Source organism: Argopecten irradians, chromosome 1 (assembly GCF_041381155.1).
Source record: "Argopecten irradians isolate NY chromosome 1, Ai_NY, whole genome shotgun sequence".
NCBI lineage: Eukaryota > Metazoa > Mollusca > Bivalvia > Pectinida > Pectinidae > Argopecten > Argopecten irradians.
The window spans coordinates 25,665,976-25,688,046 of NC_091134.1; the positions used below are offsets into that span (position 1 = coordinate 25,665,976).

General features: G+C 35.8%; 1 protein-coding gene across 1 annotated transcript; it reads right to left on the bottom strand.

The window, feature by feature from the left end:
* Nucleotides 1-6,980: 6,980 nt before the first annotated feature.
* On the bottom strand, nt 6,981-16,758 carry LOC138321951 (inactive C-alpha-formylglycine-generating enzyme 2-like). The gene is given in 9 exon segments (XM_069266001.1): nt 6,981-8,108; nt 8,852-9,014; nt 9,505-9,589; nt 10,295-10,318; nt 10,320-10,351; nt 12,709-12,859; nt 13,256-13,412; nt 13,761-13,926; nt 16,593-16,758. Coding segments are annotated over 9 exon segments (999 nt in total). The 5' UTR covers nt 16,696-16,758; the 3' UTR covers nt 6,981-7,990.
* Between the last annotated feature and the right edge of the window lie 5,313 nt (nt 16,759-22,071).

Below are 22,071 nucleotides of genomic sequence, written 5' to 3' on the forward strand. Positions count from 1 at the left end.
TCACATGTGACAGCTCTGCCACATACATGAAAGGTTTTTAATCTGTCAGTTATTGGGTTTGTGCATTACCTTTTTTGTTTGTTTGTTTGTTTGATTAAATGAACGTCCTATTAATAGCTAGGTTCACGAAAGGACAGCCTCCCATGCATGCGGTGTAGCTACACATGTACATGTACGTGTATTAACGCAAACATGGCGATTGTGTACATTGTTCATGTAGAACTTAAAACACCTCGAAATTAAAGTATTCAAGTTAGGTATAGGTAACAACCAGTCAAATGAAAAAAGACCTCCGAAACGGCCCGTGTGCATAGAAGATTGAGCCCAGGATATAATTTTAACCCGGTCGCTGATTGGCTGGGTAATTATGAATTTCAAAATTTAAAATGTTTTCTGATTTCATTTTGAATCACATGACCGTGAAATTAGTCATTTTCTGTGTCTGAGATCATGCTCTTTAACATCCAATTCAAAACATTTCTTTTTGAAATTTCATAAATTACGGTAAAATTTACGTTAAAAAGTGAACGAAATGCCATATTCAGAGGGCTATATTTCCGCCATTTTCAAATTCATTACTTTGAAATTAAAACGCTGTACAGAGAATGTGCCAATGTCGATATTTACAAAAATTCAACACCTTACAATAAATGATAAAGGCGCTACGGGCTCAGAAATTACTTTAAAAAAATAGAAAATGGAACAAATTGACATAATTGGAGAGCTATATTTCCGCTATTTTTTTCTATATAGCCCCTTTAAAATCCATACCTTTTGAAGACAAATGTTCATACAACATGGGTATGAAAAATCAACACTGTACATACAGGTTTAAAGGCGCTGAAACACCTATCGCAAGGACAAATATAAACTAAAATTTCGGTTTTTGATGTCCTATATCTCCTCCATTTTGAATCATATGACCTTGAAACAAGTCATTTTATGTGTCTGAGAGCATGCTCTTTCACATTCAACTCAAAACATTTCTCTTTGAAATTTCATAAATTACGGTAAAATTTACGTTAAAAAATGCAATATTCGGAGAGCTATTTTTCCGCCATTTTCAAATTTAAGACTTTGAAATTACACGCCTGTACAGACAATATGCCAAAGTCTACATTTACGAAAAACCAACACCTTTCATTAAATGATTAAGGTCATACCAGATCACAAATTACGGAAAAAATTAAGGAAATGGAACAAATTGCCATATTTGGAGAGCTATATTTCCGCCATTTTTCTGTATAACCCCTTGAAATAAATAAGTTTTGAAAACATAAGTTTATACAACACAGGTACGAAAAATCAACACTGTACATACAGGTTTAAAGGCGCTGAAACGTCTCAGTCAAGGTCAAATAAAAACTAAAATTTTGATTTTTGATGTCCTATATCTCCGCCATTTTGAATCATACGACCTTGAAATTGGTCATTTTATGTGCCTGAGAGTATGCTGTCAAATGCGCCATTTAAAACTTTTCTATGACAAATTTTATTTTTGACATTTGCTTGACCCCGTCGAAACTCTTGACCTTGACATAATCTCTGATAACATGGCATGGGAAAAGCACGCGCAATGTCAGGATCTGTCTGAATAACTAAACGTGGACGATGTACAGTGTAAAGTGATGAAGTTATGCGCGTTAAAAGTTCGTTAAAAAAGCAGTTTTTTTACGTCTGTGACCTTTAACTTGAATGTTATCGTACAAAATCGAACGTACTTTTCAACCTCATATACGTACATAACGTGTCCAAATTTGGGTGTCGTACCTTCTTCCGTTCGTGAGAAAAAGTGTTAAGAAGGGTTGTGGAAATAATAAGAATAATAATAAGAAGAACAAGAAGAAGAAGAAGAAAGAAGAAGAAGAAGAAGAAGAAACAGAACAAAAACAAAAGGGATTTCTATCCTGAATGAAATTGCAAAAGAAGATATTGTTGTCGCGACTTTTAAATTTGTAAGTGAGCTTAGTTACTACGTTTATTCGGGTGCAATCTGCCTGTGACTTTAATCAAGTGTTTAGGAATTCTAGAGCAAATTTTTGTTATAACGAATCATTTCTCCTGGTTCCATGGGATTCGTTATAATAAACTTTTACTGTACAACTATATGTAAAATATGCTTTTTTACTGCTTGGTGTTAAGCATAAATACACATTTGGCTTTTGTAGATATGCCTTATATAATCAATTGTCAAAAATGGCTACATCGTGCATTTTTAGACAAGAGACCCCAATGGGCCTTAACGGTCATCTGACCATTAATTCAATATATAGTAGAAATGAAATCGTAGTAAGTTGTAGGTTTAATGATTTTATTAGCTTTTTTGACCCATGTAACCTTGAATGAAGGTGAAGATCACTTATTTGAAAAAACAAATGTTAGCCCTTCATCCCAACATGTTACAAGCCTTATATCAGTAACCTGGGCCTTATGGTTATTGAGAAGAAGTCGTTTGAATAAAAAGTTTTCGGTGGACAACGGCGGGCGATGCATGATGACTATAGGTCATCCTGACCTTTCGGGTCAAATTACCTAAAAAAAAAAACAAGCAAATTCGTGCAATTTTTATCGTCCGCTTTTTTTAAGCAAAGCCCCATAGTTTGCCGAGCGAACTCATCCGAGCCCTTGGTACATTTAACCATATGACCAAATTACCAAAAAATCGCTAAAGATTTGTGGCAATCTTTGTACGGAAACAAAGCGTTACAGACAGATAGACAGATGCGGTACTGGTGTTGTGTAGCTTGGCATATTGTCATATAGTCGCCAAGGTTTGTTTGTTTGTTTGCTTGCTTATTTTAACGTCCTATTAACAACCAGCCAATGTAAGGACGGCCTTCCATGCATTTTGTTTAATTTGTTGCGTTGATGAATTGCGTGGTACGTGTTTTGGGAGACTGTGGTATTTTCGTGTTGTGTCGTCTTGTATAATGAAGCTGTTGCCCTTATTATAGTGCTGTATCGCTGAAGCATGCCGCTGAAGCATGCCGCTGAAGACACTAAGCAACACATCTCACCCGGTCATATTATACTGACAACGGGCGAATCAGTCGCTTCACTCCCTGTTTGCTGAGTGCTAAGCAAGAGCAAAAATAACCACTATTATAAACTTTGGTGTGTCTAGGCCAGGGGACAGAAACCCAGAGCCTTCCTTACACTGGCGAACGCTCAACTCAAGGCCAAAAGTGAGGCGGTGCCTAGGGAGGCATTAGGAAACATAAAGTCAGTTAGGAAGAAGAGAAAAGACAAGATCCTTAATTTAGTCGCCTTTTACGATCATGCAATAGGGGCAGCAGGCACTATTTCAATGCCCTGCCTACAGGGTCAAGATAGACAGACAAATAGCCGTACGGACAGACGTTTCGGTGAAAGCAGGCATTACAAAATGTGTTATAGTGCAAATATTTACCTTATGTGACCACGAAATAACTTCATATAAAACAATAATTCGTTAAAACAATTTCGTTAACCATTTTTTAAAGAAGTCTAAATAATGAGGAGCCTGAATAGTGATGTGCTATATATATTTATGAATAGTACAGGTACATTTGGAATACTTCGTGAACTTCAGCTTGCAGTTTGACTGATAGCGATAGGAGAAAAACGTATTCTCCCTAATTTAGTCGCCTTTAACAAATCGGCCGACTTCTTTCTGCTGTGCGGTCATCAATATTATTCAGCTATTTTCTCTGCAATAATCAGATAATTAATATTGACATAGAATGACCTCGACCAAGACTGACACTGATAAAATGAAAGTTTAGAAGTTTTTTTCGTGTGCAGAACGGTTAATATTGTACCTCCATTAGCGTGATACTAATATAGACATTATATAGTAATATGCTGTTTTTTTTGTATATTGATGCCTAAAAGCGAATTTTCAATTATGCTACAAATTGAATTCGTAGCATATTTTGCAATTTAGGCGGTTAGACATTTATAATGTAAATATCAAATATTGATATGGGTAAACGTGTTCGGAAGGCATACAAACGATAACAAATGATCTGTTGATTATTTGTACTCGTTTCCTTTAATAAAGTCTCGTCATAAAAGAAGTGACAAATGTGATTTGGTTCGATTTCTATCAGTTATGTTTTAGAGGAAATATATGAAATGTAAAACAAGATTAAATTTTTTGCCTTCCGAACATGTTTGTAACTATTATAAGTTTTCTTCAAATATTGCAAAGGTGTAACTGCTTTTGGACTTTCGTACATAATTGCAAAAATGGCGGTTGGATAATGCCATAATATCAGGCAAGCAATGATCTGAAAGAAATGACATACACTGTATCCTTTTTTAAATAGAATGACTTTTATTAAGATACACAATTGAAAACAGGAACATTGAACATATATTTAAAAAAGTTCATTCAGCTAAAACAGAAAATATAGTATATGCCTATACTTTGCGATCTAAATTGGCCATGGGCTAGGAGGGTCCCACATGCCACCCCCCCCCCCCCCAAACCTCCGAACCAATATTTTTCTGTGAGCAAATTTTTCATATTTGGCTTGACGCCAGCAAAAATGTTTCCCAACAGCAAACTATTATTTCTAATAAGTTTTTTGACCACTTATCAATCAGTTTTAAGCAACCAAAAACAACAAAAAACCCAATGTTAACATCGTTATAAGTTCCGATTATGACGTCATCAAGATTGGCCACCATCTCGAATTTCACTGAATAAAATGGAAAAATAGTCATAAACATTGACATTTTTCGACTGAAGTAGACAAATGAGGTATCAAAATGACCCAGAATAGAACATCAAATACACGTTCAGGACCAAATAATCCAATATATGTAGTAATTTGAAACGCAGGAAATGGAAAATACGATTTTAAGCTCAAAAATGGTAAATTTTTCAGCATTTTTTTTTTTCATATTTGGCTTGACGCAGCAATATTGTTTCCAAACAACAAATTATTATTCGTAATCAATTATTTGACATCTTATCAATCAGTTAAAACAACAACAACAAAAAATATATAGGAAATGCAAAAGAGAATTGTTATACCATCATTTATTTGGTTTACAAAACCATCATTTATTTGGTTTACAAAACATCACCGGATGCGGCATATGAATTGTTGTTTTTTTCCAAACCACAGACCACTACAGTAGTTTCCTGGTCTGTCCTGGAGGAATTCCTGAATATTTATTTGGCTTTTCTCGATATTATTTCTTTATTCAAATGTATATTTCAAATTTGGCTGAATATCTATGTATGGTCTTCCTCTTATTAATACCATTGTCATGATTCGATAAATTTTTGAAGTCTAGAAGCCTCTCATAAATAAAATTACTACAGCAAATATGCAACTAATCAGCTATAGGGTCATCATAATTATTAATTCGTGTAAATTCCATGGGACACTTTTCAGATACGTGGTGTGGTCTTTTAGAATGAGCTACACATCCTTTGTTTATTTTCCTGATGTATAACGTTATGGAAAATATTAGATGGTTACTACGTTTGTCACAAATTTCTTTCAATAGTTCTTAAAGATACTCATTTTCATGTGTTGCGCTGCTTTCTCGCCTGAGTGTCGTCTTTCGAATTTCGATGTCCTGATGTGACATTACATTACACGGGTTACAATCGTGGTCTTCTTACTTGTCAACCGTCCATGATTTAATATCAGTTCAGGGGATGTTGCTCTCTCCTAGTTTAGAGACATATATATGATGTTTCATGAAATGTCAAAAAACAAGATGAAGCAATTTTTTGCCTCAGTCCGAAGGGTCATAGATGTTTGTTTCACTCTTTGCCATGTCTTTGAATGCACTGTGCAGAAGAACGTTTTACTGTGAGAGTCTTAATGTTCTCTTTTCCAATTTCAAATGGGTAAAATTGCAAATGGTCTCATTAATGAACTGTATGGTATCATCCTGTGCCACTTTATGGTTGCTTTTGAATAGACTTTGGAGCTATGCGTAAGGAGAACTTATTTCCACCATTGGAAAGAATTGCAAAACCGGAGAAGTCTGGAAACAGATTGGCGAGAAAGACAGTTGAACATGTTGTTCCCTTGATAATGCCATGGATGGATCATATGACAGGCTTGAACAACATCAGCTGCAAGCAATGATCTGAATTGGATAAAGATTTAAATGACATGCCGACACTGTAACTTTTTAAATAGAATGACTGCATTATTAAGATCAAAGACACAAAACAATTAACGGCACACACAAGAGCTTAACAGGATAGGCGTTGTGCTGTAATTATTATTGAACATATGATTTAACAATAAGCATTTCATTACTGATTGATAGGAGTTTAAATAACTAACGATTTACTAAAACATATTTGCTGAATCAATTTGAGTATATTTTTTTTTGCGTACTATACATATATTGATTATTTGCGATCTAAACCTACATTTGTCTACATCAGTTTAAAACTTATCACGTGTCTATGGTCTATTTTGGCATTTTTTTTGAAAAAATTCGAGGGTGGGAGGCCATCTTGATGACGTAACTATCGGAACCTTATACACATTGGGTTTTGGTTTAGTTTTTGTTTGCTTTTAAACTGATTGATAGGGGTCAAAAATCTTATTAGAAATAATAGTTTGCTGTTGGGAAACTTTTTTGCTGCGTCATGCCAAAAATGAAAAATTTGCTGAAAAATCACCATTTTTGAGCTTAATATCAATTATTTTCATTTCTTGCGTAGAAATCACTACATATATTGGATGTTTTGGTCCTGATATGTGTTTGTTGTTCTATTGTGGTCATTTTGATACCTCATTTGTATACTTCGGTTGAAAAATGTCAATGTTATGACTATTTTTCAATTTTTAGTCAAATTCGAGATGGCGGCCATCTTGATGACGTCATAACCGGAAGTTCATCCCAACTTATGCAATGTTAACTTTTTGATTTGTGATCAGTGGATCATAAGGGTTCAGAAAAATATTGGTTCGGAGGTTTGGGGGGGGGGGGGTGCATGTGGGACCCTCCTAATGGAAATAATTATATGATATGTCATATACACATGACAACAATAATAAATAATGGTTGAGATTCCAAAAGGAATTCAATATAACATAATAGAAATGAACCATAAAATAGAATAACTACACTTTGTCTATTCATAATATACATTGAAGTAATTTTTTTCTGTGTGATATTACCGTGAGAAATTCAGGATCATGTTGTCTTGATTTTAGTGGAAAACAATAACTAAAATTTATTGTATTTGAATTTTACAAATATGCCTGTGCATGTTTACTTACATGTATTAACGTCTGTCACTCACTGAACAGAAAAACAAACATGTGGACTGAATATTTTATAAACCTGCATATTATTCATAGAAGCATCTCTTTCATACTGTTCATTTTCACGTCAGCTTTACAAAAATCTCACATTTGAAAAGATACCAATTTTGTGCCCATACATTGTAGCATAATGACGATAAGGCAACATTTTCAAAAACATTTGTTTTAATGATGATAATAATGGTGAAAAATAATATCTTGAATTATTTTTAAAAAAAACCATAGAAAAGAAAGAAATAAAGAAAAGAAACGACGGTCATTCCGTAAAGAGAAATGAATTGACCATGCGAATTAACAATATTTTCTCCTGATCGATGTATACTTTTTTTATATTTAATCAGTTATCTATTGGTTTTCAGTTCCATGATTACCTTCGAAAATAAAAAGATTCATGTATAACTTTGTTTGTCTATGTTTACTTTTCAAAATTTCGGGGGGAAAAATCCCAGAAATTCTGAAAACACAAACACGACTGAAAGAGTATCTCAGTCATGTCTCCTACGTCAACTATTTTGTGACGCTATAATTAATTCTTCGTGCTTAAAAAATATATTAAATGTAGATTATGGTAATTTTACACATAGGAGATTTGACTATTTCACTTTTTCACAAAGCTGCATTGATAGATATTTTAAAAAGAGTGATATGAATAACACCTTCATATAATAATATTATACTAAAGTTAAATAAGAGCATCAGAGTTCATCTCTCCGTCGTCGCTTCTTCCGTCCTTTTTCAAATTTCTCGTGCGGTATTGGGAGCACACATCTGAACCCTACGTTATGAGCGGTGTAGTCTGGCGGTTGACCCATCCTGGAACATTCAAAAGTGAAATTATAATTTACAATTTAGTATTTACAATAAATACTGGGTATCAGTCCTGGTGTGTTTTAGTAGTAATGTATTACCGCATTATATTTTATTTATACAATAAGCATGCCTTATTTTTTTAGGGTAGATTATGAGGTTATGTTAAGATTATGAGGTTATGTTAAAAAAACCAACAACATTAATGTTTAAAAGCGCATTACGGTTTCAGGTCGGTATTCATTTATTTAAAAATGAATAACTTCACCTTAAGCCATGAATATACATGTTGTTGTCAAAGTTGTATGTTGATATTTTTATGATGAATAACATATTGAAAGCTCTTCTTGGTTCGTGCGTATGACAATTACGACACATATAACTTTTAATTTTTAATTTATGTTTCGGAAACGCAGTAACCCTTTCAATTTTTAACAGACCATTTTGGAAAAATGATCACTCTGGTTGATATTTGGAAAATAGGCTTCCTGTGTTTTGTAACGGAATATAATTCACAAGTATATTTGACTTCATGTTTTGCACTTGAATTATCATTCGGTGACTTTTGTATAGTTTATATCAGCTGTAAGTCTTTTAAAGTTACCTTTAATGACACAGTCAGTCTGGTGCTAGGATGGGTTTTTGGTTTTTAAGGATTCCTATGTAACTGAACAAATCGTCCACAGGATGGGTATATGGGCTGAAGTGAAGTTAGAGAAGTAACTCTGATGGATCAGTATGCGACATACCTTTGTGCCGTTCGGATGATATGATTAGCCTCACCGTCCACGGTGTCTAGATAAGAGCCACCTTTGAGGACATACATCTCCTCCTGTAGTCTGCGGTCCACTAGTCTCTCATAGTACCTCGTCGTTGTCCATTCCCATACGTTCCCCAACACATCGTACATACCTTACCACAAGTTTGATGCAATTTATTATTTTATATACATGGTATCCCTATAAATGTGCTACACTTATATCTTATACGTGCCACCCAAACGTAGTTTGGGAATTTACTGATATTACGGAATTATCTTAAACTTTCGCATTATGAAATAATAAAAAATACAAATGATTATATATATGTCTGGGCTGTGTTTCTTCACGAAAATATTTCATCATTCAACTGGTTAAAATAGATTCTTTTAAATCTTTCAAACTATAGGTTCTCCAATTTATTTGTAACTGAACGAAAATAGTAATTCGTCTGACCGTATAGAGAAATAAATACCATTAGTCAGCAGTGGAGCATCTTAATTAAGCCCTTCATAATGCAAAAATAAACTGTAAGATTTAATGTGCTTTAAAACAACGCAGATATCATTACTATGTAAATCAATATCAAACCAATTGCAATACATTAACAGAATGCAATATTTACATGGTAAATGGACACTCACTGTAATTATTCTGTGGTTCAAAGGCATCCACAGGAGATAGTCCTTTCCAGCCATCCCTGTGGCTGGTACTGTCAGGGAAAGGGCCCTGTAATTACAAATGGGTGTGTTCACATAAATGATCACAACATATCAAGCACTATAAATACGGCACCTACAACATTAACGTATAATTCTTCTATAATTAGGTGTCTTATTATAGTTCGTCATATTTAAGTACTGTGTTATTTTAAGTTTTCTTTCATACCTACCCGTGTAATACTGGCTGGTCTAGGGCAATACACTCATGTCGCCTGAGGCTGTATTGCATGGCTACCCATGCAATAAAGCCTCGTGACGTCACGGCGTCAACAAAATCTCTATTTCCTCGGTAAAATTTTAACATTTTTTTCACAAAATTGACTGGTTTTACTATAAAAGATGCAAGCAACGGAATTTGTGTTGAAAATATCACGTAATTTTTCATGTATGGAAATTGACTTCCAGTCGTGGATTTCTTTGAATTTATTTCAAAATGGCGGGATATTATAGTTGTAAATTTGCAGTAAAACGTCGTGGTATGAAAGAAAAAATACTCTTTCATAAGTGGATTTGAAGGATAGGGATATTCTACCCTCGGGATCACAAAATGTTGCAAAACCCTCGGCAAGCCTCGGGTTTTACTACATTTTGTGACCCTCGGGTAGAATAGCCCTATCCTTCATATCCACAAATGAAAGAGTCTTATAATCCATCACGTAAGATACAAGACAAACATTATAATTCTATCTGCCGAGTTACCAACATTACCTACCTGCCAAATGTTGGCACGATTTTTTCTTGTATGCCTCTCCCCAAGGATATGTAAGACCTTAAACAAAAACGAAATTAATCTTTACCCAATAATATATATCATAGACAAAGATTAACGCAAAGCCAAAGTATACTATAAACTTAAAAACTGAAATTTATGTTGGTTAGTTGGTTAGATTAACCTTTACGTGATATTTTGGGACAATGCAGTATGTGCATGATATGCCTCTTTGTTGTTTCTTTAATTATTTTTACGTCCTTTTAACAGCCAGGGTCATGTAAGGACGGCCTCCCATGTATGCAGTATGTAGCGTGTGTGAAATGTGTGTTTTAGGAGACTGAGGTATGTTTGTGTTGTGTCTTCTTCTTGTTTAGTGGAACCGTTGCCCGTTTTATAGTGCTACAATAATGTATATAACTGAAGCATGCCGCCGAAGACACAAACCAACACATCCCACCCGGTCACATTATACTGACAACGGGCGAACCAGTCGCCCCACTCCCTGTATGCTGAGCGCTAAGCAGGAACGGAAACTACCACTTTTATAGACTTAGGTGTGTCTCGGCCAGGGGACAGAACCCAGAGCCTTCCTCACAGGGGCGAACGCTCAACTCAAGGCCAAAAGGGAGGGTTCCCAAGGGAGAAGGGAGGTATTAGGAAACATAAAGTCAGGTAGGAAGAACAGAAAAGATAATATCCTAAATCTAGTCGCCTTTTACGATCATGCAATAGGGGCAGCAGGTACAATTCTAACGCCCTACCTACAGGGCCAAGATAGACAGACAGATGGCCGGACGGACAGACGTTTCGGTGAAAGCAGGCAATACCCTACCCTTCATAGCTAGTGTTATCCCACTGAAGTATGCCGTCATAGACCCGGAACAAGCATACACCACCCGGTCACATACAGGTATTATATACTGACAACGGGAAACCAGTCGTCCTACTCCCCTTTGTTGATCGCTAAGCAGAAGCAAAACTGATGTATAGACTATGGTAAGTCTCGGTAAGAGGACAGTACTCAGAGCCTATTTTACTGTGGCGAACGCTCAACTCATGATCAAATGTGAGACGGCGATCAAGGGAGACGTTCGAAGAAAGTCCATTAGAAAGAATAATTAAAAATCCCTTTAGTCGCCTTTTACGATCATGCAATTAGCTACAGCAAGTACAGCTTTAACGCTCTACCTGCAGTGCGAAGAGATTATGTAAATAGGAAATTTGATGTTTTTTTTATTTGTAACATTCAAAACATAAGTTACTCTTGTGGAATAAATTACATATCTAACAAAGGTGTATAAGCTCTATTTATAGATACAGGTAATGTATATAGATTTTCGTCGATGAAGAAAAGGACGCATGCCCCTGAGGTAAAAATGGTTGAAGTGGTGTTATTTTAAAATGTACTGTACCATCTGAACAAGGAAATAACAAATATTACATGAATAATATATAACTTAATTATTATTTATTATCAACATATTAATGAAAAGCATCTTGTAAAATCACAAGTGTAGCAGAAAATTATGTACAATGATTCCTTAGCAGGACACAGCAATATAATCGAGGACACCAATCTCACCGGACATACATGGCAATAATGATAATTGCAACGTTGTAAAATACCACCAAGTTAGCAGAACGTTCCATGCTTGCCTGTCAAAACCTTGACAAACCTGGACAAAATTGGCACAAAACGTGCAGCCATTACGCCTGCATCAACCGTGCTAAAACGTGGAAAAAAAACGCACACAGACCGGTCACAAAACTTGAAATCAACCGTGAGATTCCCAGGGAACTGAGCTTATAAACCGGGTCCCCCACGGACGCATCTCGGTAAGAGGACAGTACTCAGAGCCTATTTTACTGTGGCGAACGCTCAACTCATGATCAAATGTGAGACGGCGATCAAAGGAGACGTTCGAAGAAAGTCCATTAGAAAGAATAATTAAAAATCCCTTTAGTCGCCTTTTACGATCATGCAATTAGCTACAGCAAGTACAGCTTTAACGCTCTACCTGCAGTGCGAAGAGATTATGTAAATAGGAAATTTGATGTTTTTTTTTTATTTGTAACATTCAAAACATAAGTTACTCTTGTGGAATAAATTACATATCTAACAACGGTGTATAAGCTCTATTTATAGATACAGGTAATGTATATAGATTTTCGTCGATGAAGAAAAGGACGCATGCCCCTGAGGTAAAAATGGTTGAAGTGGTGTTATTTTAAAATGTACTGTACCATCTGAACAAGGAAATAACAAATATTACATGAATAATATATAACTTAATTATTATTTATTATCAACATATTAATGAAAAGCATCTTGTAAAATCACAAGTGTAGCAGAAAATTATGTACAATGATTTCTTAGCAGGACACAGCAATATAATCGAGGACACCAATCTCACCGTTAGCTCCGCCCCTAGCTGCATACTCCCATTCGCGTTCTGTAGGCAGACGTTTGCCCTCGTTCTGACAAAATGTTGCCGCGTCGTTCATGTTGACGTGGACTACCGGCCTATCAAGAGTGTGTTTTATGGTGGAATCGGGTCCTTCAGGCTGATGAAAGAATGAAACACCTACAATTAGTTCTGATGGAGACAACTTTGTTCAAAAGCTTTATTCACATTTCAAAATAATTTCATCATGTATTATTAATACAACTATTCACTGTCATATGAATCTGCATCAACAGAAAAAAAAACAATTCTCGTTATCATTCATTTACCATCGCTGTTGGAAATCACAGTGATACTGAAATAACTATGTATTGTATTAAAACAATGCAACGCATGAGATTGGTGAACAACTGCAGCCATAGATTCAGCAACATAGAAATTCTCAATTTTTATTCTCAGACATCAAAACTGTAAGTTTTATTACAAGTTCGCTCTTAATACGCATATTTGAGATTTTTTTTACATTTAAACATACTGTATAAAACTCAATATATACCTTCCGCCATGTTGCGCCATGCACAGCCACCCACCACGGGTCTCGTGAAGGAGTACTTTTGGCCAAGGTCTCGTTACTGATGAAATCCCGAAATACCCAACTCCATCCTCTAATCTCACTTCCGGTGAAATGACGCGTTCGCTTTTGTCGGAATTTCCTGGTACAAAAAACAATTAAATGTACAACATTTAAAACAATGGTACATATTTAAGGATAATAACTGGTTATTATCATGTTTTCCCAGTCAGTCCTTTTTACAACTGTGTGAGAACATATTTAGTTTTACACCAAGAAAGAAAGTTACTGTCAAATAAGTATTGAATTAAATTTATTGCATTATAAAACTTCTGGTATCGATGCAATTAATGTAGTACCGTATAATCACATGTAATTTCATAATTTTCAATTGTCCGTACCGTTAATCATAGACAAAGTTTAGGTAGCCATAATCTGTTCTGGTTTTGATACAAATGCACATAGACATTTGGCATTATGATATACTCACCAGAACCTTGCGTTAGTGACGGGGAAGCGGTCGATGATGAATGAGTTCACGTTGATCTTATGGGGAGGGTATTCACCACTGTCAGAGCGAGGATCGTTGATCCCCATCATAAATTTCCCACCATTAACTGTCTTTACCAGATTTAAATATTCATACTTGTCTACTTCTGTTGAAACAAAATGGATAATTCCGGAATGTAACATTGCATATTCACAAGTAATTTATTGCTTGAAACGAGGTTTGAAAAAATAAAGGGAAAAGAATATTTATATTCCTGTCTATTTGTGAAAATATTAATCTTGAAGCAGATGCTTTACTGGTGTTGTGTAGCTTGGCATATTGTCATATAGTCGCCAAGGTTTGTTTGTTTGTTTGATTCAATTAACGTCCTATTAACAGCCAGTGTCACGTAAGGACGGCCTCCCATGCATGCTGTTTAATTTGTTGCGTGGATGAATTGTGTGGTGCGAGTTTTGGGAGACTGTGGTATGTTCGTGTTGTGTCTTCTTGTATAGTGGAACTCTTGCCCTTTTTATAGCGCTATATCACAGAAGCATTCCGCCGAAGACACCAAGAATCACGCCCAACCCGGTCACATTATACTGACAACGGGCGAACCAGTCATCCTACTCCCTTAATGCTGAGCGCTAAGCTGGAGCAGAAACTACCATTTTTATAGACTTTGATGTGTCTCGGCCATGGGGACCGAACCCAGACTACCTCACAGGGGCGAGCGCTCAAGCGAGGCGCCTGAAATCAAGGGAGACGTTAGGCAGAACACAGTTAGCTCAGAAGAAGAGAAAAGGTAAGATCCTAAATTTAGTCGCCTTTTACGATCATGCAGCAGGTATATAATTCTAACGCCCGGATATGCATACGCGTAATGTTTCACTGGAAAATATTTAAAACCAGTTCTCCTTTTCTGCATTCAAAAACCAATTATTTGTAGATTTATTTCAATTGTTCAGTGTTATGTTAAAGCTGAACATATGTAATATATATATCTATATCTTTCACTTGTTTTGATATTGGTATAAGTACACTGTGCCGAACTGGTCTCTACGGGATAAGATTTAGAGTATGGCATAGCTAACAAAACGAACAGTTCAGTTGTAACGGTGTGTTCAATACATGTCACAACACAAGACAAACCACGTATCACGTATATAATGTCCAGAAAATATCTCCTAATTGTCTCGTGTCTCTATATCAGTGCTTTGATGGAGTTAAACGGTAGTGATGTTATCACTTGTTAATGCAGCATGGTTGTTGAGACATAACCTAATTAGCTGCTTGAGAGTAATAGCAAATATATGGTGGAAGTGTAGCTCTATTACATGTAATATCTCAATGAACAGTTCTCTATATAAACTTCTTTTTGTCAATAAAACAAATCACACCAACAAAATTTTGTTGGTGTTGAAAATGTGATCGAAATTGTTTCATTTTTCCTTAGGAGCGTGCATTTTGCATTTTTGCTATTTTTTTTTAATTTACAAGCAGCTCAACAAAGTATGCATCGGCTGTAAGACCTAAATGGTTAGCCATGATTCATACGAACATTTGGTTTGCTTGTTTGCTTGATTAATTAACGTCCTATTAACAGCTATGGTCATGTAAGGACGGCCTCCCATGTATGCGGTGTGTTGCGTGTATGTATAGTGCGAGGTGCGTGTTTCGGGAGACTGTGGTATATTCATGTTGTGTCTTCTTGTATAGTGGAACTGTTGCCCATTTTATAGTGCTATATCACTGAAGCATGCCGCCGAAGACACCAAGCAACACACCCCACCCGGTCACATTATACGAACATTTAGTAAAATATTGCAATATTGATGATAAAAGACATTGCACAAGAGAAGTTGTTCATAGCCATTCATATTATTCTAGAAGTGGACCATATAATCACTGATAAAAAAGAGTGTCAATGTCTGAAGCTTTTCATCCCACACTGCTGATACCGCGGGTATTGACATGAGAGTTCACAAGTCTCGATCAGCTGTTACAGCGAGGATGTCAAGCAAATCCCAACGGGACAATCTTTTCTATTACTTCGTATAGATTGTTCTCAATTATTGACTTTACTAGTCTGCTTAGTTACCATAACAACCGAGTTAAGCTTTGGGGAAAAGAATGAAAACCTATATCGTGAGACTATGATAAATTAATTTCAGCATAAATATAACGCGCGCTATGTTCGTGGTATGAATTTGGATATAATCTTGTGAAGTTTAGAACGACAACACATGACTTGAGGGATGTTATAGCAATAATAGTACCCAGATCATTAATCTTCGGACATATAAGACAGAACATATCCGTTCTGATCACAGCTAATTAATAGTGTTGGGCAGTCAAAAGTCACAGAGTAAATCATCGAGGGTTAATGAGTACATTGTATGATTTATACTAGAGGATAGGTGGCTGGAAGTAGTTGTTATCACAGGGGGCCAAAATAATGAAAATGGATATTGTCATACATTTTTTTGTATTCTTTATTACTTTGAACCATACGATTCATCAGAAAAGGTGCATGATTATATATACAGTGCAACAAAACTAATTTACAATAACATAGATATATCAAACAGTATTTATTCTTTGTTTCATTGTCATAACGATACATTTTCAGAAATAAGTTAATTCTTTATTAATTATGATACTATGTTTTGATAAGGCAGTTTGTAATATCTGAATAATTGTTGTATTTAATTACAGACGTAACGTATAGTTATATAACGTGTATTGTATTTGAAGGATATCTTATACTTGGTACTTGTACATATACAAACTGAGATCACTCCAAACTATAATGTAAACGGGAATACATACGTTCATCTATACCGGTAATTAATTCCAATCCAGCTGTAAGATGCGGTAAATAAAGATAAATTAAAAACTTTAAGCATATACTCCTCCATTGCCGCCGGTCCATTTTCACTATGTAGTAATTCAGATTGGAAGGTGACGAAAGCAGTTTCTATAGGGCATGCGCAGATATCTGCACAGCTGTTGCATTTGTCGAGTTGGAGATGAGCACGTGTTTTAATCGATTTGATTTGTCGTGGTATTCTGTGACAAAAATAGAGGTTTAAATCTTAATAGTGATCTTTGATAATCAATATGTAGACGTTGACTGTCTAACATCTGTGTACGCCCCGCCTTTCATCATTTAACAGCACACTGAAGTGCAAACTATTCCATTTCCGTGAGTAGTTATTCTTTCGTTGGTATACATGCAAGACAATAAACGTCGGCTTCCGCTCAGTAATACTTTTTTAAAGAGTCAATATCATCTGATACATTTTAAGTAGTTAACAAGTCATCTGACTGCACATACATGTAGTCTGAAAGGGATTGGGTTGTGTGGAAGTTGGGACGGGGGTCACTTGCTCGCGGCCTCACTTTTATGAGTAGATGGAATGCAAACGCAGTCTCCTCGCGTTTCCTCGTCTAATAATTAACATATATGTAATTATAATTAACACATACTTCTGACATTTATTGAAAATGTATATGCATTCTTTCTTATCTTCTGCATTGTTTAAAAGATTTATATACACGATTTATAACTTTATTACGCCTTTTACAATACGGAAACACTGTTTAAAATGAAGTAGAAAGAGAATTTAGAAAATATTAAGCAGACGAAAGTAATAATATACGGCCATAACTCTAATTTAAAAGATAGGATAAGCGTAAATGATACTCTTTCATTTTAATGTCGCAAGGAGAATATCTTATTATTTGAAAAAATAATCAGGCATAATTTGGTGGTTTGACTTTTACGTACCCAGTCTAAGTATTAGGCCCTGGGCAAGGAGGGTCCCACATGCACTCCCCCCCCCCCCCCAAACCTCCGAACCAATATTTTTCTTAACCCTTATGACCCACTGATCACAAATCAAAATGTTAACATTGCATAAGTTGGGATGAACTTCCGGTTATGACGTCATCAAGATGGCCGCCATCTCGAATTTCACTAAAAATGAAAAATAGTCATAACATTGACATTTTTCAACCGAAGTAGACAAATGAGGTATCACAATGACCACAATAGAACAATAAAAACATATCAGGACCACATAATCCAATATATGTAGTGATTTTTTGGCAAGAAGTGAAAAAATAGGATTTTAAGCTCAAAAATGGTAATTTTTTCATATTTTGCTTGACGCAGCAAAAATGTTTTCCAACAGCAAACTATTATTTCTAATTAGTTTTTTGTCCACTTATAAATCAGTTTAAACAAAAACAACAAAAAAAACCAATGTTAACATTGCATAAGTTCCGGTAATGACGTCATTAAGATGGCCGCCATCACGAATTTCACTAAAAAAATGAAAAATATTTATATTGGTTAAATATATTGGTTCGGAGGTTTGGGGGGGTGCATGTGGGACCCTCCTGGCCCATGGCCTATATGTTTTTCGGTCGGGTACTAGTGGACAACTGCCACAGTGAGTCACTCGCACAAAATATATGTGCATTTAAGAGGTTTCCAATTATTTCGTGTCTATAAATGCATATTGATATCATTTTTACATATAAAAATAACCAATGATACCGATTTTACCGCTCACAGGAAGTCAATTTCATAATCTGTAGCCTAGCTGCTGTACATTTTCCTTTGAAAAGACCGCCATATGAAACGCTAATAATAAGTGACTGAGTTTTAAATCTTATGTTGCCTAGTAGGTAATTATAAAGCTGACCCAACAACATGCATACCAATGTGTAGATAACTTTTAGGTCATCTGACCCGAAGGGTCAGGTTAACCTATTGTTATCATGCACCGTCCGTCGTCGTGCGCTGTCCACCGTTCGCCGTCCGCCGTGCGTAAACTTTTCATTCAAACAATTTCTTTAAAAAAACAACGAAAGGCCCATGGTACTTATATTTGGCATGTAGCATGCTGGGATGAAGGGCTACCAAGTTTGTTTAAATGAATGACCTTCATTTAAGGTCACAGGGATCAAATAGGCTAAAGTCCTTTAAACAACTTCTTGTGATTAACTAAGAGGCCTACAGACTTGATATTGGGCCCCTGACATGCTGGAATGAAGTCCTACAAAGTTTGTTCAAATGTATTACCTTCATTCAAGGTCACAGGGGTCAAATAGGCCAAAATCTTCAAATGACTTCTTCTCAAGAGCCAAAAGGCCCAGGATATTCATATTTAGCCTGCAGCATGCTTTGATGAAGGGATATCAAGTGTATTCAAATTAACGACCTTGGCTGTCATTCAAGGTTACAGGGGTCAAATAGTTTAAATCTATAAAAGACTTCTTGAGAATAACTAGGAGGCCTTAAGACCTGATATTGGGCCCGTGACATGATGGGATGAAGGACTACCAAGTTTGTTCAAATGAATGACCTAATATTTCATTCAAGGTCACTGGGGTCAAAAAGGCTAAAATCTTTGAACAGCTTCTTCTCAAGAACCAGAAGGCCCAGTGTACTGATATTGGGCCTGCAGCATGCTGGGATGAAGGGCAACCAAGTTTGCTCAAATGAATTACCTTGACCTTCATTTAAAGTCACATGGGTCAGATAGGCTTAAATCCTTTAAACCAATTCTTATGAATAACTAAGAGGCATAGAGATCTGATATTGGGCCCCTGATGCTGGGATGAAGGGCTATCAAGTTTTTTTCAAATGAATGACCTTGATTTTCGTTCAAGGTCACAGGGGTCAAATAGGCTAAAATCTTTAAACGACTTCATCTCAAGAATCAGGAGGCCCAGGGTACTGATATTGGGCCTGTAGCATGCTGGGATGAAGGGCTCCCAAGATTGTTCAAATAAATGGCCTTGACTTCATTTCAAGGTCACATGGGTCAAATAGGCTAAAATCTTTAAACGACTTCTTCTCAAGAACCAGAAGGCCCAGGGCTCTCATATTGGGCCAGCAACATACTGGGAGGAAAGGCTACCAAGTTTGTTCAAATGAATGACTTTGACCTTCATTCAAGGTTACAGGGGTCAAATAGTTTAAATCTTTAAAAGACTTCTTGAGAATAACTAGGAGGCCTAAAGACCTGATATTGGGCCCGTGACATGATGGGATGAAGGACTACCAAGTTTGTTCAAATGAATGACCTAGAATTTCATTCAAGGTCACAGGGGTCAAAAAGGCTAAAATCTTTAAACGACTTCTTCTCAAGAACCAGAAGGCCCAGGGTACTGATATTGGGCCTGCACAGCATGCTGGGATGAAGGGCAACCAAGTTTGCTCAAATGAATTACCTTGACCTTCATTTAAAGTCACATGGGTCAGATAGGCTTAAATCCTTTAAAACAATTCTTATGAATAACTAAGAGGCATAGAGACCTGATATTGGGCCCCTGATGCTGGGATGAAGGGCTATCAATTTTTTTTTCAAATGAATGACCTTGATTTTCGTTCAAGGTCACAGGGGTCAAATAGGCTAAAATCTTTAAACGACTTCATCTCAAGAATCAGGAGGCCCAGGGTACTGATATTGGGCCTGTAGCATGCTGGGATGAAGGGCTCCCAAGATTGTTCAAATAAATGGCCTTGACTTCATTTCAAGGTCACATGGGTCAAATAGGCTAAAATCTTTAAACGACTTCTTCTCAAGAACCAGAAGGCCCAGGGCTCTCATATTGGGCCAGCAACATACTGGGAGGAAAGGCTACCAAGTTTGTTCAAATGAATGACTTTGACCTTCATTCAAGGTCACAGGGGTCAAATAGGCTTAAATCTTTTAATGACTTCTTCTCATGAACTGAAAGGCCCAGGATATTCATATTGGACCTGCAGCATGCTTTGATGAAGGGCTACCAAGTTTGTTCAAATTAATGACATTTGCTGTCATTCAAGGTCACAGGGGTCATATAGGTTAAAATCTTTAAACGACGTTTTGAGAATAACTAGGAGGCCTAGAGACCTGATATTGGGCCAGTGACATGCTGGGATGAAGAGCTACTAAGTTTGTTCAAATGAATTACCTTGGCTGTCATCCAAGGGCACAGGGGTCAAATAAGCTAAAATCTTGAAACAACTTTATGTGGATAACTAAGAGGCCTAGAGACCTGATATTTGGCTTGTGACATGCTGGGATGAAGGGCTACCATATTTGTTTGAAAAAATGACCTTGATCTTCATTCAGATCACAGGGGTCAGAATGACTAAAATCTTTAAACGACTATGTTGTATTGTGCCAATAGTCAGATGACCTTTAAGACCCATTCAACAATTTTACTTTTCTTCATTAGTTGTAATATGCACCAATTGTAGCTCTAAGGACGACATCATTATCAATCTTTTGATCTATGGTACTGCAGCTAAACTTTCATATACAATAAACCATTTGCTCACATGCATAACATACACTGTACATAATGTATACATGCATATCCATATAGACCGATCCGATCATAAACTTGCCCGTGGAAGAAAATTAAAGCTTCCGTAATCATTTTGACTGATGCAATGGACAGTGGTTTCCTCCTTTCAGTTTCAAACAATTTGATCGACGAATTGACTTTTGGTATTCTAATTTCCCCATTCATTTAATCAGAAACGTAAATTAGATATGTATAATATGTTACTGATTGAATTGTCATGTTATAACCCCAAATTTTGAAGAATCTTGCTATGTAAATAATTTATCAAACATCTATTTTGTATTTATTATGGCCGCGAAAAAATATTTGCTTACAATAGATTCCCTTTGCACTTCAAGATACATATTATAATTGGTATTGACGCAAAATAAAAATTACACAAAACCCAAGAAAATGCAAAAAATAAACTATGTGTGAGAAAATATCAAGAGCGCAAAGATAATTATGCGGGGATAACGTTGTTGTTTGTGTGTGTGTTTTGTTGATTTTCGTAAAAAATATTTGTTTTTATTCAGTTCCATTTTTTGTTTCAATTAACGGATGTGAACACAACAAAAATGTTTTATTCCCAATTTCTGTGGCAAGCAAATTAAAACAGAAAAAATAATTTAATACTATAATTAATGGATATTGATACATAAATATAGTGTTTTTCAACTTTGGTTTGCCACATTGTTGATTTCTTTTCAGTTATAAATATAAAATTACAAGCTCAATTATTGCAAACAGGAGGAAATTGATGTAAAGGTTGCTATTATGGTATTTTTCAGTGGAGAGTGCGTTTGTAATGTTACATTTTGTAGTTAGACATTACTTTTGCCCAATCTGTTTGCTATTTGCGGCAAAAATATGTGCTTAAACTAAACATAATAAATACTTAAATGATAATAATTAATATTTTTTGTTTTGAAAGTTTATGTCATAATAATTATCCTTT